This window comes from Humulus lupulus, chromosome 2 (genome assembly GCF_963169125.1).
Source record: "Humulus lupulus chromosome 2, drHumLupu1.1, whole genome shotgun sequence".
In the NCBI taxonomy this organism is placed as follows: Eukaryota; Viridiplantae; Streptophyta; class Magnoliopsida; order Rosales; family Cannabaceae; genus Humulus; species Humulus lupulus.
This window is the reverse complement of record NC_084794.1, coordinates 34,553,682-34,571,617: the sequence shown is the minus strand read 5'-3', so window position 1 is coordinate 34,571,617 and position 17,936 is coordinate 34,553,682. Positions and strand designations below refer to the sequence as shown.

The 17,936-nt window shown below is 41.6% G+C and overlaps 1 protein-coding gene across 3 annotated transcripts; it reads left to right on the top strand.

The window, feature by feature from the left end:
• The first annotated feature begins 11,961 nt into the window (after nucleotides 1-11,961).
• On the top strand, nucleotides 11,962-16,008 carry LOC133817652 (G-type lectin S-receptor-like serine/threonine-protein kinase At4g03230). 3 transcript variants are annotated; one of them, XM_062250229.1, is made up of 7 exons: nucleotides 11,963-13,634; nucleotides 13,715-13,869; nucleotides 13,970-14,180; nucleotides 14,330-14,567; nucleotides 14,656-14,806; nucleotides 14,901-15,206; nucleotides 15,691-16,008. In XM_062250229.1, the coding sequence occupies exons 1-6, from the start codon at nucleotides 12,218-12,220 to the stop codon at nucleotides 15,201-15,203; spliced, it is 2,475 nt and encodes an 824-aa protein (XP_062106213.1). In that variant the 5' UTR covers nucleotides 11,963-12,217; the 3' UTR covers nucleotides 15,204-15,206; nucleotides 15,691-16,008. The 3 variants fall into 3 exon arrangements, with proteins under 3 accessions (XP_062106214.1, XP_062106213.1, XP_062106212.1); XM_062250230.1 differs by lacking the exon at nucleotides 15,691-16,008 and having other exon boundaries at nucleotides 11,962-13,634; nucleotides 14,510-14,567; nucleotides 14,901-15,357; XM_062250228.1 differs by lacking the exon at nucleotides 15,691-16,008 and having other exon boundaries at nucleotides 11,964-13,634; nucleotides 14,901-15,357.
• The last annotated feature ends 1,928 nt before the right edge of the window (nucleotides 16,009-17,936 follow it).

Below are 17,936 nucleotides of genomic sequence, written 5' to 3'. Positions count from 1 at the left end.
AAATCAACTTCTAAGTTTTATGACCCGGTTAAGACCAAGAACTTAATTTGAAAACTTAGTTCGTGTTAACTTTTATCCATATCTCGAGCTCTTTAAGAAGAACACGATCAATAGATTTAAATCAACTTCTAAGTTTTATGACCCGGTTATATCCAGGATAGGACTTAGTCAGCGTTAATCCTTATCAATATCTCGCGTTTTTTAAGAAAAACAACGGTCAATCGATATGAATCAACTTCTAAGTCATTAAGGAGACCTGGTTATATCCAGGTACCATATGCCCCCCAAGTAACCGGGAAAGGGTCTTTCATGGTTACTTTCGATTACACTTGAAAACACGTACAAATATAAACAAAAAGTTGATTCTCATTGCTTCATACACAAAAAAAAAGTGGCCTTCCAGGCCTTACAAGTGAATCATTGATAATACTTCTTTAAATGGATGGCGTTCCAAGTCCGTGGGACTGCCCCTCCATTAAGCTGGGCTAACTTATAAGTTCCCTCCTTAATGATTTCGATGACCTGGTATGGTCCTTCCCAGTTTGGTCCCAAAACTCCATCTTTGGGATCTTTCCCGGCCAGAAAAGCTCTCCTTAGGACCAGGTCGCCAACGCTAAAGGCGTGTTTTTTTACTTTGGAATTGAAATAGCGAGTGATCTTTTGCTGATAATGGGCTAGCTGGAGTTGCGAATCTTCTTGCCTTTCATCAACTAGGTCGAGGGAATTGCACAGGAGCTCGTGGTTTCGATTTTGGTCGTAATACTGGACTCTATGTGAAAGCACCTTAATTTCCACGGGAGGACCGCCTCACTCCCAAAGGTTAGGGAAAAGGGAGTATGACCCGTAGGAGTCCGATGTGAGGTCTGGTACGCCCATAGGACCTGGGGGAGCTGTTCTGGCCAGACCCCCTTCGCTTCATCCAATCTCTTCTTGAGGCTCGTCTTCAGGGTCTTGTTGACAGCTTCGACTTGGCCATTAGCCTGAAGATAAGCCACGGAGGAGAAACTTTTTACGATTCCGTATCTTTCACAAAACTCGGTGAACAGGTCGCTGTCGAACTGAGTGCCATTGTCTGAAATGATCTTCCTAGGCAGGCCGAACCGACAGACGATGCTCTTAACCACGAAGTCCAGCACCTTTTTGGACGTTATCGTTGCCAAAGGTTCTGCCTCAGCCCACTTAGTGAAGTAGTCGATGGCTACTACGGCGTAACAGACCCCGCCCTTTCCAGTGGGGAGGGTGCCAACCAAGTCTATTCCCCAAATTGCAAATGGCCATGGGGATGAGATCATCTTCAGCTCGACTGGAGGAGCTCGGGCAACTGCGGTGAATCGCTGGCACTTGTCGCACTTCTTCACGTATGAGATCGAGTCTTTGGATAGAGTTGGCCAGTAATACCCCTGCCTCAGGACCTTTAAGGCCAAGCTCTGCCCCCCAGTGTGGTCTCCGCAAAATTCTTTGTGCACTTCCTGCAGGATGGCCTTTGCTTCGCCTGGAAGAACACACCGGAGGAGAGGTAGGGAGTGCCCATGTCGGTACAACACCCCATCGACTATCGCATACCAAGGAGCTTGATACAGGACTCGCCGTGCATCGTTACGTCCTTCAGGCAGCTTGCCTTCGACGAGATATTCGATGATGGGAGTCAACCAGGTCGGCCTGGCATCATCATCTCGACCTCCATCCTGACATCTTCTACGCTTGGTTTCTCCAAGAATTCGACTGGTACTAGCCCCAATGTCTCTGTTTCCCCAGAGGTGGCGAGCTTGGCAAGAGCGTCTGCATTAGCGTTCTGCTCCCGAGGTATCTGCTCGATCGAGCCTCGTTCAAATGCGGACAGCTCATATTTCACCTTTGCCAGAAAGGTGGCCATCTTGGGTCCCCGTGCTTGATATTCGCCCAAAACTTGGTTTACCACGAGCTGGGAGTCACTGAAGCACTGGACGGAGCTCGCCTTCAACTCCTGGGCTATCCTCAGCCCGACCAGCAAAGCTTTGTATTCGGCTTCGTTGTTGGAGGCTTTGAATCCAAATCTCAGTGCCGAGTGGAATCTATGTCCCTCGGGGGATATCAAAATGATTCCAGCTCCGGAGCCGCCCTCGTTGGATGAACCATCCACAAAGATCCTCCACAACGATTGGGGCGAGGTGACCCGGGGTGAGTCCTCTGCTCGATCCTCCTGGAATCCCGCGCACTCCGCTACGAAATCAGTCAGGGCCTGACTTTTTATAGCAGTTCCCGGAGTGTAAAGAATTTCGAACTGACTGAGTTCGATTGCCCATTTTAATAGACGTCCCGATGCTTCAGGCTTTTGCAAAACCTGCCTTAAGGGTTGATCGGTCATGACGTGAATTGAGTGGGACTGGAAGTACGGCCTGAGCTTTCGCGAAGCCGTGACAAGGAAGAACGCCAATTTCTCCATCAGCGGGTATCGGGATTCAGCCCCGAGAAGTCTCTTGCTGATGTAGTAGACTGGCTTCTGAACTTGGCCCTCTTCTCGCACCAGTACGACACTAGTTGCGTCCTCAGTGATAGCCAGGTAGAGAAAAAGAGGCTCTCCTGCCTTGGGTTTGGATAGCACAGGCGGCTCAGCCAGATGTGCCTTCAGGTCGAGGAATGCGCTTTCTCATTCTACTGTCCATTCGAACTTCTTGTTCCCTCGGAGCAGGTTGTAGAATGGCAGGCATTTGTCGGTAGACTTCGAGATAAACTGGTTGAGGGCCGCCACTCTTCCCGTAAGGCCTTGGACATCTTTTCCCGACCTAGGTGAGGGAAGCTCGAGCAATGATCTGATCTTGTCGGGGTTCGCCTCGATTCCTCGGGTATTGACTATGAAACCCAGGAATTTCCCTGACGCGACTCCAAAAGTGCATTTCTGTGGATTGAGCCTCATGCCATATTCCCGTAGTATCTTAAAACATTCTTCCAGGTCGGAGACATGGTTATCGGCAGTCTTCGACTTGACTAGCATGTCATCAACGTACACTTCCATGTTTTTTCCGATCTGGTCCGCGAACATTCTATTTACTTCTCTTTGGTAGGTAGCTCCGGCGTTCTTCAGACCGAACGGCATGACCTTGTAACAATAGACGTTCGTCGGGGTCATGAAGCTGGTGTGTTCTTGGTCCGCCGGATTCATCGCGATCTGATTGTAGCCTGAGTATGCGTCCATAAAGGACGTGAGCTCGTGCCCTGTCGTGGCATCCACCAACTGGTCAATCCTGGGCAATGGAAAGCAATCCTTGGGGCAGGCTTTATTCAGGTCGAAGAAATCGATGCAGGTCCTCCATTTCCCGTTAGGCTTCAGGACCAGCACGGGGTTGGCAACCCATACTGGAAACTTGGCTACACGGATAAAGCCGCATTTCTTGAGCCGGTCTACCTCTTCCTTTAGGGCTTCAGCTCTAGTCGTTCCTAAACGCCTTTGCTTCTAAGACTTGGCAGGAACGCTTTTATCGAGATGAAGTGTGTGCATGATGACACTCGAGCTAATTCCCACCATGTCCTCGTGCGACCATGAGAATACGTCCAAGTTATCCTGCAAAAACGTAGTCAGCTCCGCCTTCCTCTTGCTACAGAGGTTTTTCCCGAGCTTGACCTTCCGACAAGGGTTCTGCGGATCGATACTCACCTCCTCGAGCTCCTCAATAGCCTGGAGCTCGAATATGTCCTCGCCTATTCGAGGGTCAATGTCCTCACTTAAGATGACATTTTCCCCCTCGGCGCTTTGAGGTTTTTCAATCTCAGGATCAGCTAAGGGTTCCTGAGATTCCTCTTCACCTTGAACGGCCATCGCCAGCTGCCCGGGTTTAGATTTTCCCTTCATGGAAATGCTGTAGCATTCCCTGGTAGCGAGCTGATCGCCAAGGATAGTGCAGATTCCCGTTGAAGTAGGGAACTTCATCGCGAGGTGGCGAATGGACGTGACGGCCTCGAAAGCTATGAGCGTAGGTCGGCCCAAAATAGCGTTGTAGGCAGCGGAGCAGTCAATGACCACGAACTCGAGGAGTTTGGAGACTGTCCGAGACCCTTCGCTTAGGGTGATCACTAACTCGATCGTCCCTATCGCTGCTGATCCTTCTCCCGAAAAACCATACAACATCATGGAGGTTGCCTTCAGCTCGGCGACAGTCAAACCCATCTTCTCTAGGGTGGATCAGAATAGGAGGTTCACCGAACTCCCATTGTCTATCAGTACCCTCCTCATCCTCCGGTTGGCGAGCTAGACTGCTACGACCAGAGGATCATTGTGAGGGAACTGGACATGGCCGCGTCTTCCTCCGTAAAAATGACTGGTTGCCTTTCCAATCTCTGTTGCTTTGACTGACGATGTTCCGGAACGAACTCCACTCCGTTATGAGCCTTTAGTTCGTTCACGTATCTCTACTAGGCGCCTCTGCTCATGCCGGCCATGTGCGGACCTCCAGAGATGGTGGATATCTCTCCTCCTACCGCAGGAGGAGGAACATCCTGATCTACCCGAGACCCGGGCTGACTGACCGGGGCTTCCGGAGCAGGTCGGTTTGTTGGAACCCTGTTCCGTGCATATTGAGCCAAGGGGTTGGCTCAGATGAGAGTCTCGATCTCGTCTTTTAGATGTATGCAATCGTCGGTATTGTGGCCGACGTCGTTATGAAAACGGAAAAACTTAGAAGTGTCTCTCTTCCCTTTGTGGTGCTTTAATGGCTCCAGCCTCTTCCAAGGGACTCGAGTAGAGTTGGCTAGGAAGATATTCTCCCTAGACTGGGTTAGCTCGGTATAAGTCGCGAAGACAGGCTTAAACTTGTCTATGGCTTTGTTCTTCTTTTGGCCATGCGGACTGTTTTCGCCATTTCCCTTTCTTTTGCCTCCACCGGGCTGGTTGTTCTGTGTGACGTTTTGGGCCGCTGCCACAACCTCCGTCCCCACTCCAGCGGGAAGCTCGGGGACCTGGCTGGTTCCCGCAGCTGAAGCTTTGGCTTCCTCCAAGTTTATCCATTCTTGGGCCCTATTAAGGAATTCGTTAACCGAGCCGACTCCCTTCCTTTGTATATCCTTCCAGAGGTCTCCTCCAACGAGGATTCCAGTTCTCATGGCCATGAGCTTGGAGCTATCATCCCCGTCTCTGGCTCGAGCAGCAACGTTCGCGAATCTGCTTAGGTAGGCCTTCAGAGTCTCACCGGGCTGCTGCCTCACGTTAGCCAGGGAGTCGGCCTGAACACGGGGCGGCCTGGGAGGCTCGGAATGCCCTTTTGAAGTCAGCTGAGAAGGTCTTCCAAGAACTGATTGACTGTCTTTTACTTTGCTTGAACCACTGCCTGGCAAGTCCAGTCATTGTGGAAGGGAAGATTAAACATCTCAGCTCGGGGCCAATGTTGTGGGCCATCATCAGGGTGTTGAACATCCCTAGATGGTCCGATGGGTCTTCGTCCCCATTGAACTTTGACAAGTGAGGCATATGGAAACCAGATGGGTACGCCGTTGCTGCTATACTGGGGGCGAAGAGCTCCATTTCGTCCCCTGAATCATATTCGTCTTTTTCTTTTTCTGACAGGAGCTTCCTCATCAGCTCCTCCATCTGAGTCAAGCGCTCGAGGGTTTGGTCCTGATGTCCTTGGTTATTCCGGGGCTATTCAACATCTCCAGATCCATTGTACATATTTGGTGGGTTATTGCCCCTCCTATCTTGAGATAGGTTATTTAGGACATTCCCTCTGTTACGTACTTCGGATAGAGCCCCCCTTGAACGAGCATGGTCATCTCCTCCTGCTTGTTCCCCTCTATTAGATTTGAGGCGATCTCGCAGGTCGCCTCCCTGGGTGGTTTGATGACTTTGTGCTGAACTCAGACATTGGCGCAGGTCTCCCCCAGAGAGATCACTCCAGCGACTGCCGGTCCAATGGCTCCTGCTAGATAGGCTTATAGTCCGCCTCTGGTGCTGAGGATCTGGGCTTTCCCTCGGCCCCCTGCTACGCCGGGAAGATCCTGCCGATGGCGAATTTCTCCTACTACTCCCATAGGCTGGGATGTCTCGGACGGGCCGAGGAGGAGACGGATATCTGATTGGAGAAGGAGGATTCCTGACTGGAGAGGCTATCCTAGTTCTGTCAGGACGAATCAAGTTTGGTGGGGGCCTTTCGGCCCTGCCAACCTGCTAGTCCCACGCCTGGCGATCTGGACGAGGCGCAGGATGGTTGTTGGGAACGGGCTGATGTCGTGAGCCCGCTTCGTATCTCCTTCGAGAATTTCCTTGAGCTCCTCTGGGCGTCCTCGAGGATGGTTGGGAGCTAGGAGTCGACGTCCTGACCGAATGGTTGTATTGCTGTTGTTCGGCTCTAGGCATTCCTCCGAAGTTTGCCTCTCGATGGTGTGATGAAGGGGTGGAGTTGGCTGCTTGAAGTCTGTCCGAACGGCTATGCCTGGACCGGTTACCCCAGCGAGACTTAGAAGCCTCACCTTGCCTCTCTCCAATGTTAACGTCGGTTGTGAGAGGGGGTAGTCGGGCCAGCACATCCTTGATCTGCTGACTAGCCACTGCTAGCTGGCTCCTCAGCTGAGCATTCTCCATTTCCACCGCAGTGTAATAACATGGGTTCGGGTTAGGCGGCCGAGGTGCCGAACTTCCAGTATCATCTTGGCCCGTCGGCTATTTTCCTGGCCGCTGTTGGACTTCAGGAACTTGTTCACCAGGGGTGGCAGTATGATGAGCCTCCTGCCCATCATGTTGCTCTGCCTCGTTACCATGCCTAGATCGAGTTGTCACCATAGTTGGATGTTTGCGACAGCACTAAATCAGACTTGCTCTCAATGAAAGCACCAAACTGTTGACGCAGCTCTTCGCCAACAGGTAATTAAGAAATGGAGAGAAAGGGATTAGTGCTAAATGTGAACCGAAACAGATACAAGATCTTAGAAAAGGAAAGAGGTGACACAAGACCCGTTTTTTGAGTGGTTCAAAGGTTAAAATCTTTCTACTCCACTAGTCAGTATTATTTCTCTATACTGGATATTTGATTACATGACCTTCTTTACAATAGAGAATCCAACCTTTATTAAGTCCCAGGGTCTTCATATTTATAGGAGAAGGCACCTGGGAGTTGGTAAGAAGGTCATCCCGTGACCCTCTTATCTATCGCATCAACTCTGTGACATTCATGATTAATTCCTAAACCTGACACATAAGTATGGTCAAATCGATAGGTAAGGAAATAATGGGCCGCACGGCCCAACCCAGTCGTGGGTGTCTGAATACGCACGTTCCTGCTGCGTGTCCGAGAAGTCATGGGCATATCAGACACGTGATGTCTGATATATGCACGTTTACCTTGCGTGTGTTGACTTTACAAAGCATCATAGTCTTCATACTCACTTCGTACCGCAAGCTGGATACTTAACTCGACCATAGGCCTTCAGAATCCAGGGTTAAGTCTTGTGCAATCTTGGCGAACCCCTGAGTCTCCTCGAGCTAAGTAGGTACGACCTAATGACAGAAGCTCCGGTCTGTGGGACGTCCACGAGATAATCATGATTAGGCTGCGGCTCACCTCGCTAATCAGCCCGTGGGAAAAACAGGGCGTACACCTTATTAGGAAATTTGGGACGTTACAAATTTATTCTACCTGCTTGTCTTATGTATTTTTCTTCTTCCTCCATAGATCTTTCAAAGTTTTCCGTCCCCTAGGTCCCTTCGCCCAAGTCCCAACAAAGGACTTCGTTGTCAAGTTCTTGTCGTCTCCAGGTCCCATCGTCGCAGAGGTCTCCATCGTCCATGTTCGATTTCATTATCACGAAGGACTTCATTGTGCATGTCCCGAGCTCCATGCCAACCTCCAAGCTCCACCAGCCATCTGCAGAAAGAATTGAAAGGGAAGAAGAACAAGTTGATATGAGAAGTTCGTTGCATATATCTCTGAGAACTAGCAGCAGATTCTTGCTGATATGCGAGCTAGGCTTCATAGTCAAGAGGAAGAGATTCTCTTACTGAGACAACAGGTTCTGCCAGGGAACGCTGCACCAGACATGCCAATTGTCGTGGCACCAGCTGTACAACAGCCTGAGATTGAAAACATGTGGGCATCGTTGTACGAAAGATTCAGGAAGCAACATCCTCCAACCTTAGAGGGAGGACCAAATCCACTCAAGGTTGAGTAATGGATGTGCCTGACTACCTCCATCCTGGATTTTATGAGGGTGGTAGGTAACGACAGAGTGGCTTGTGCCACCTTTATGTTACGGGATGATGGTCGTATTTGGTGAGAGGTGACATCCCAGACTCGAGATGATTCTACTATGAGTTGGGATGATTTCTGAGATCTGTTCAACCAGAAGAATTACAGTAATGCGATTAGAGCGGCAAAAGTAAACAAGTTTACCAATTTGGTATAAGGCAGTATGCCAGTCACTGAGTAAGCCTTGAAGTTTGACAGGCTAACTAAATTTGCACCTGATCTAGGGCCTACAGACGTAGCCAGGCAAGATAGATTTGTTCGGGAGCTAAATGCTATGATAGCCCGGGATGTTCGGATTACATTAGTACCTTGGGAAACTAATTATGCCTAGGTGGTTGAGAAATTCCTCATAGTTGAGGAGGTAGAGAACAAGATATGGAAGGAGAGTGTTGCACGACATGATGTTAGGAGGGCAGTGCCTCCAGAGGATTTTCTCTCTGGCTTGTAGAGGGCCGCGACGCTGGTGGGAGCGCCACGACTCAAATGGGAGGTTTTGACAAAAAGGGGGTTTTAAGCTCGGGAACTCAAACCTAAAGACTTGGGAAGGATTCTACTACTCGGTTTAGTAAAATTCGAGGTCTCGGAGGCTAGTAAGTAATTTCGTAGCTTTTAATTAGTTTAGATCTTGATGATTACCCGTTATTGAATTGTGACTAGGTTATATCGTTAGGGCTCGGCAGTAGGGAACACCATACGCTACCTGCTCGGGACTCAAGGTAAGAAAACTGCACCCTAGTTATAATTATGACTCGGGCCCCTATTAATAAATATGACTATGATTATGCCTATGATTAATTGATTAGGCATGCTTGTTTATGCTGCATCTGATTGTGTTATATGAAAACTTATATGTTTGATTACACTTGATCTGAAAGCTCGGCCTAAGGGAGTCCTGGACGACATTAAGCGTGCGGAACGCATGCCATTTTGTCTAAGGCAACCTGGAAGTTCAATATGCACTTGTCTAGCCCAAACGCCACATAAATAATTAGAAGTGCGGTCTGCACTTGTCTAACTCATTATCTGTTTAAATTGAACTATGTGTTTGTTTGAGCAGGGTTGATACTGCTAAGCTTGTTGTTTATATTTTATTGCCTATTTGAATCTATTGATTTAAGTTTTCTTGCTGAGCCTTGGCTCACAGGTGCTATTTGGGGCAGGTAAGGGAAATGGGAAGTTGGACCAGCCATGAGTGGGAGAGCTTTTGGGGCGGCGTGTACATTTGCAGCTGCTCAACCACCATAGTCGAGGATTCATGAGGGACTAGAGTCAAACCTTAATTTTGTCGCTTAGGCCGACTTATGTTGTCATTACTTTTGGAGTTGTAAATGCCTTGTAAATACTTATTTTGGGATCCCATGTACAAACGTAAACTTTTAAATGAAAGTAACTGTTCCCATGACCAAAACTTTTAAACCCTAATCCATTAATTACTCTTAGTCACACTGTTATTTCCAAATGACTTGATTAGCAAGTCCAACACTATTTAAAATACACAGTGTAATAGTCTTGGCTATTGAGGGCCTTACAAATGGTATCTCAAACTCTATAAATAGGAGCTTAATGCTTACTTGTAAGACACATCAAATCTATCAATTAGAGCACTTGGCTAGAAATTCACCAAAGAGGCTTGATTATTCCATACAGATATTTCCATTTGTGAGAATTCCCTTAGTGCTTGAGATATAAGGAAATAAGCTTTTGGACAAAGGTTGTAAACTTTGTTCAAGTTGGTGATCCCCAAAGCTTTTCACGTTGGTTGTGTGAGTGAGAAAGCTTTATTTCTTGTTCTTGTTCTTTATTATTTCTTCTTTTGTTCTTTTGTCATCTTTCTTCTATTTCCTATTTAAATTTAGTTGTATCTTTTGCTATAGAGTTATATCTTTTTCTACATCTTTTGCTTTACTACTTCTAGTTTATTTGTAACTTTTGTCATTGAGTTGTTGTTTCTTCTATTCTCTTCATTTTCTTATTTCTATATTTACTTGTATTTTTGCAATATAGTTGTAAACTTATTTAATCATCATCTTGTCATTTGTATTCTTTTGCTTAGAATTGTAATAGTTTTTCTATTTCCATTAAAAACAATATATTTATCTCTAACACATATTAATTATATTGCAAAATTTAAAAATCATACATAAATATTTATTTGGAAATATAATAAAAATGGTGAAATTTATGTTCTTCCGGGAAATTATGATTGGAGGATAATACTTTTGTAAACTTTTCTTTCAAGTTTATAAATAAATATATATATATATATAAGTCAATATCATCAATCTCTACGACAGTAGGAGCATTCAATGAATGGTTGAAAAAGATGAGTAGAGAAATTGAAAGAAGAATAAATAAGATTCTCTTTCGGAACTGTGATTCTTGTAGAGTTTTGCCCCTGAAATTATTTTTATTTTAAAAAAATTCTTCTGAACTATAACAACCATTGCAAATGTTTCTTTTCAGTTACATTTCGTTCATTTTTTAAACAGTTTATTGATTTAACACTAATATAAGGTTTAGGCTAGCTTAAGTTAGTTAAATAGACCCCGATACTTCACCTATACATATAGCCAATAGTGGGACCGACAAAACGTTTAAAAAATGAACATAATAAAGCTAAACATGTACATTTGCTATAATTGTTATAGAGATTTTTGTCCAACAAAAAAGTTCAGAGGACAAAACATGGACCATAATTCAGGTGGCAAAATTAAAAAAACACCACTATGTTGAATTTTCTAGCATCAAGACATAGTTTAGGGTTCTATTTTAACCATTTTACAAAATATAGGATCCAAAAAGTAATTTGTCAAAATATAATGTCTAAACAAATAATATGATAAATCAGAGAGTCCAAAAAAGTATAAACTAAATTAAATACATAGTCATGGCATATTGACCTGCATTTGTAGCTAACAATTAGCCATGTATATACACATTATGCAAATTATTGCTTCAAGAGTTTGACCATGGACTTTCTTTGGTTTATATTTTTTTTAATATTATTTTATCTTATTACTTGGTTGGATAGTGTGATATAAGTAATTATTTTTTGGATTTTCTGTTATGAAAAATGATTTAAATAGGTGCTTATATTTAATTTTAATGGATAAAAAATTAAATATAACAATAATTATTAGACAGAATGATTATAATTTTGTTATGAATTGTTAATATTATGAATTATTTATGATTTTAATTTAAAATTTTTTTACCAAAATTGAGTTTAGGAGTTTATTTAAACTAATTTACAAAACAGAATATTTAAAAAATAATTTATTAAAATATAAAGTTGAAACAAATAATAAAACAAAACAAATATATAATTTTTTTGTCAGTTTTTCTTAAAAAAAAATATGGTTGTTAAGGATAATACTCCTATTTCCAATCACGCAGTGGCAGAGCTTAGAGAGATTAGTGGGTTAAAAAGTGTTAGATTTGTTGTCATAGAAATGAAATTATTGGTGTGACCCATTTTGATTTTAGTTTTTTTGGACAAATTATAATAATCTTAAGGGGTTCGTTATAGTTATAGCATATCTTTTATCAATTTTTGAGGTACTAATAATTTATTATAATGAAATCAAAGTTCAAATATCCTCTTTCAACACCTATAAAAAACACATGCCCATCTAATATAGGTTGTTTTGACCTTAATTTTAAAATTAAAAATTATTTTGAATTTCACAAAAACTGGTTTTAAGTATTGTATAACTATGTAGGGAGCAAAACAAAAGGAGCATACCAGTATAGTCCATTTTTCTAGGGTACCGCATAATTTTCCTATAATATATATATTAATAGATTTGGGAAGATTTTGGAGATGAAAGTTTGGATGATGAGAGACCCAACTCACGTCAACCGATAAGGCTCCATTCTGTCGTTCTAGTATATTGTCAATCAAGCTCCGAACTGTAACGACAATCAAGACTTTCTCTTCTTCGAATACTTCTTTCTCTATTTTCTGAAACAATTTCGAACACAGCTGGTTTAAAAAACTTTGCTCAACCATGGATACGAATTCCATACCGACACTCAAGATTGCTTTCTTCCTGTCCCTAATTCTTAAGATGGATTTCTCATATGGTGTCGATTCCATCTCTACAGATGATGTACTCTCTGGTCAATCTACCATTATCTCTGCAAGCAGAGTATTTGAAATGGGATTCTTTCGACCAGGTACAGCTCCAAACTATTATGTAGGCATATGGCACTTGGAAGATACTTCTCGTAGGGCAGTTTGGGTGGCAAACAGAGAAAAACCAGTCTCACTTGCGTCAGAGCTAAGAATCACAGATGGAAATTTGGTTCTTTATGATGAGTTAAAACAACAAGTTTGGTCCACGAATGTGAGCTCTAGCAGTACTACCTCCCGCTCTGTACAAGCGGTTCTTTTAGATTCTGGAAATCTTGTCTTAAACGACAAATCTAGTAGTCCATCAATACCGTTATGGGAAAGTTTTGAGTTTCCTAGTCACGCATGGTTACCTGGTGCCAAAATAGGGTACAACAAAACCAGCAAAATCGGGCAGATTCTAACTTCATGGAAAAACTCGGAGGACCCTGCCCCAGGGCTGTTCTCTATTCGGCTACACCATGCTGACAACTCTGTTCGTATGCAATGGAGCAGGACTAAACTCTACTGGAATAGTGGACCTTGGGATGCACATGAATTTAAAAGTGGGAATCCTAAGATGAAGATCATCAATGGCAACTATTTCTACTTTGTGTCGAACGAAAACGACAGCTACATCAATTATACAGTGACAAACACTTCTACATCGATAACTCACTTTGAAATGGATGTTACAGGGCAGCTTACTCAGGTGACTTTGCGGCCTAATAATGGATGGAGTGTGGTTTGGTCGATTCCAAGCCAACGATGCGATGTTTATAGCCTTTGCGGGGCTTATGCCAATTGTAAGAGTAATGACAAATCCTTGACCCCTTGTCAATGTTTGAGGGGGTTTGAGCCAAATTCGCCGAGCGATTGGGAACTGAAGGATTACTCAGGTGGCTGCTATCGAAAAACTAAATTGCAGTGTGATAGTAATAATACTACAGTGGACAGATTTCTGGAAATGGCAGACATGTCAATTCCTGAGAATGAACACTCTGAAGAAGCCAGTAGTTTGGCTGAATGCCAATCAAGGTGTTTGAGCAACTGCTCTTGCTCTGGCTATTCCTATGGCAGTTTTGGTTGTGAAATATATACGGGTGAACTCTTAAATCTGGAGCAACTAGTAGCTGGAGACAGCAGACAAAGGACTCTCTATATTCGATTAGCGGATTCTGAGTTTCGAATGCATAATCAAAGATGGAAGCTCTATGTTCTCTTGTTTGGGGTTATAGCTATAGCCATGTTCATCTCTTTCATTGCTTGTTTCATTTATTTACGGAGAAGGAAAAGAGCAGCAAACAAACAAGGTAATTGGTTGAAGAGAATGATATGTGTATTTTTATTTATTTTTATTAAATGAATTAAAATGATTTCAAGTTGTGTGCAGAATTAAGTAGCTTGATAGATTCAAACCAATTCAAAGAAGATGAAAAAGAAGGCATACATGCCCCATTTGTTGCTTTGGCAAACATACTAGCTGCTACAGATAACTTTTCAGAAGCTAACAAACTTGGACAAGGAGGGTTTGGCCCTGTCTATAAGGTAATAACTCTAATACTCATTGAAGTTTTGATTCCACTTTAAATTTTGCTTGCTTACTGATTTGAAATAAAAAGACATTTTCTATGGAATTCTACTTTAGGGTAAATTTCCAGGGGGCCAAGAAATTGCTATTAAGAGGCTTTCCAGCGGTTCTGGACAAGGCTCGGAGGAATTCAAGAATGAGGTACTACTGATTGCAAAACTCCAGCATCGAAATCTTGTTAGACTTCTGGGCTATTGTAACGAAAGAAATGAACAATTACTGATCTATGAGTTTATGCCCAACAAGAGCTTAGATTCGTTCTTATTTGGTGAGTTTCCCATTTCAAGTTTTTATTTTGAATCAAATAAGATAAATTTGTTAAATATATACTCTTTTCTACAAATAGATCGACTGTGATTTTATTTATTAATTAAATTACTGTTACACTTTCATGCTTGAAATTGGAAATCTAACAAGATGAAAACTTACGTGAGTTGGTGAATTGGGAAATTCGCTTTAATATTATCATGGGAATTGCTCGAGGACTTCTTTACCTTCACCATGATTCAAGGTTAAGAATTATCCACAGAGACCTAAAGATAAGTAATATTCTACTTGATGAAGAAATGAATCCTAAAATTTCTGACTTTGGCTTAGCAAGGATTTTTGGAGGAAAACAAACTCAAGGAATCACAAACAGAGTCGTTGGTACCTAGTAAGTTTTTTGTGCTTCAATCTTTAATGTTCATCTTTTTTTTCCCTAAGAAATAATTTTTCTCAACCAATTTGTTGTTGTTCTTCAGTGGTTACATGTCTCCAGAGTATGCACTAGAAGGGTTATTCTCAACTAAATCGGATGTTTATAGTTTTGGGATAGTCACATTAGAAATTATTACTGGACAAAGAAGTTCAAAATCTGATCACTTAGAACAAAACGTGGGCCTTATAGGCTATGTAAGTGTTATTTACTAAACTTTTCTATTCAACTGAAAATGTTCTTAGTTTATATTAGACTTCCTTTATTTACCTTTTTGAAAATGGTTTGCAGGTGTGGGACATGTGGAACGAAAGCAAAGTCTTTGAACTAATAGACTCAACAATAAGGGAGAACTTCAACGAAGATGAGTTCATGAGGTGTGTAAGAGTGGGACTATTGTGCGTACAACATAATCCAAATGATCGTCCCACCATGTCAAATGTGATCTTGATGCTTGGTAGTGAAATTGCAAATCTTCCAAGTCCTCAACAACCAACATTTGTTGTGAAAAGATCTCTCTCTTGTACGCCTACTCATTCACATTCATCATCATCAAATAACTTGTTAACAGATACCTTGTACCAAGGCCGGTAAAATGTAAGTAGACTTTTCGGGTCACTTTGCTCTAAAACAATGATATATATATATATATATATATATATATATTTATCAAATACTGCAATCTAGAACTCGTATGTACGTGTGTTTTGTTGGTTGCTTAACGAAATGAACTGTATTGTTGATATTATTGGTAGGTTTTGGTAAAGATTCCTAAACCATTCAAATTATATAAAAAAAAATTGAAAGAACAGAGTTTATATGTCTTTTTAAATGGAAAGTATCTGCGCAGATACTCAATTAACTTTATTTGCCCTAATTCTCTTGTTAGTTTTCTTTTCTCTATTCTGTGTTTTTCTTTGAATATCTGAAATGCAAAAACTAAGAAAATGATAATTATATAAGTAACAAGTGGTTGTGATCAAGTACACGTGTTTTATTAAAGAGATGACAACGTGTTATTGTTGTTAACAAGCAAAAATGCTTTTTGCCCCTATAAACTAAGTTGTGTGAATTGGTGTAGGTGATGTTGTAATTTCCCTACAGTGGTATTAGAGCCAAGTTCTTGGCCGCAGAAGAATCAATTCACAAAGAGGAGAATCAATTATAGGTTGCAATTTATTAGTGGGATGTCATTCTTTAAATTTTAGCATGTTAATAATAGGGTCATACGTTTTTTAGTATTATTTTGAGGCATATTGCACTTATAATAGGGTTCAAATTAGGATTTTATTTCAAAGATTTTGTGATTTCAAGGATTGGTACATATAGGGTTCAAATTAGCATGTAATGATTTCAAAGATTTTGTAAATTTATCACTTTTTTCAAGGTTTTTCCATCTTATTAGTAGCCAACAAAGGCATCACTTAATTATTTTTAATCGCAGAGTATTGAAGGAGTTTTAAAAGGGTAATCGAATACTTACTCATTATGGATATTTGACTATTGAAAGCCTCATTAGCATTCTCAATTTTCATGTTAATTAATAAATTTTCTAATATCCCTAATTATAGTTCCAAATTATCACTCTACTAAGTTTGGGAAATTTGTGTGTCTCAGCCACCTTTTTTGTAATATAAACCTTGTCACCTTGTTATTTACTCATTCATTATTATTATTATTTATTTATTTATTAATGTCTTAGTTAATATTGACTTTGTGGAATATTATTTTGGAATAGGGCTCTACTGAGGTAAAAGTAGAGCTGTAAATACCGGCCATGCTTTCTAGCACGACACGAAATCGGCACGAGCCCGGGAGGCACGAGCACGATACAACATAAAAAAATATGGGCTTGGGCCAGATACGACATGAGCCTGAGCACAGCACGGCACGACAAGCCCGAAAGCACGACATGAAAGCACAAATAAAAAGCCCAATATTTTGACACTAATAATGATAATAAATTTTTATTTGTCAATTATCTATAAATTAAAATTATAGGGAGCAACTACAATGCATCTTTTTTTTTGCAACGCTGGTGCATCTTTTTTCTATTTCGGCATCTGAATTGTTATAATCCAAAAAAAATTATATGATGGTGTACGTTATAGCTATCTAGAGCATCCTACAATTTTTCAATAAATTATGAATAAATTATGGTACCGAAACAGAGTATAAACTGTATGTTGCACGCATGCCTGTTTTTTGTGTACACGTGTAAAATTTGACAGTTTGAACTCTGTTTTTGGCTTCGTAAACTATTCAGAAGTTCTTGAAAATTTGTAGGATATTCTAAATACCTACAATGTACACCATCATATAAAAAAAATTGGGATTATATCTATCCAGGTGCCGAAATAGAAAAAGAATGCACCGGTGTTGCAAAAAAAAAAAGGATGCCTTGTAGTCATTCCCTAAAATTATAATAAAAGTCTATTACTTTTCTCAATGTTTATAATTTTATAATTATATTAATTTATTTTAAGATTTGTGAGTTAAAATTTTTAGCATTTATTAGTAGGTATTCAAATTCTAATAATTATGTTTGACATAATTTTGTGTAAATTATTGTTGAAAAGTATATAAAAAATCTCAAACTATAATTTAAACAAGGAAATGTATTTGGATTGGTGGTGAGTCCATTGATTGTTAAGGAGGAGGTGGGGGGTTCAATTCCTCATCCTCACAATTTTTGGCAATAATAAAGTGGGCCTAAAAATGGGCCTCATCCAGGTTGGGGACCACGTGTTTTTGCGAGTTTCAACACTGCGAAGGGTGAGGAGATTTGGGAAGAAGGGCAAGATGAGCCCTAGATTCATCGGACCTTTTGAGATCCTAGAAAGGATCGGATAGGTGGCTTACAGGTTAGCTTTGCCACCATCGTTGTTGGGAGTTCATGATGTATTCCATGTTTCTATGCTCCGAAAGTACGTCTTAGATACGACACATGTGTTGAAGTATGAAGACTTAGAATTGCAAACAGATTTGTCTTATGAGGAACGACCGGTTCAGATTGGGGACCACGTGTTTTTGCGAGTTTCAACACTGCGAAGGGTGAGGAGATTTGGGAAGAAGGGCAAGATGAGCCCTAGATTCATCGAACCTTTTGAGATCCTAGAAAGGATCGGATAGGTGGCTTACAGGTTAGCTTTGCCACCGTCGTTGTTGGGAGCTCATGATGTATTCCATGTTTCTATGCTCCGGAAGTACGTCTCAGATACGACACATGTATTGAAGTATGAAGACTTAGAATTGCAAACAGATTTGTCTTATGAGGAACGACCGGTTCATATATTAGATCAGAAGGATAAGGTTCTATGGAATAAG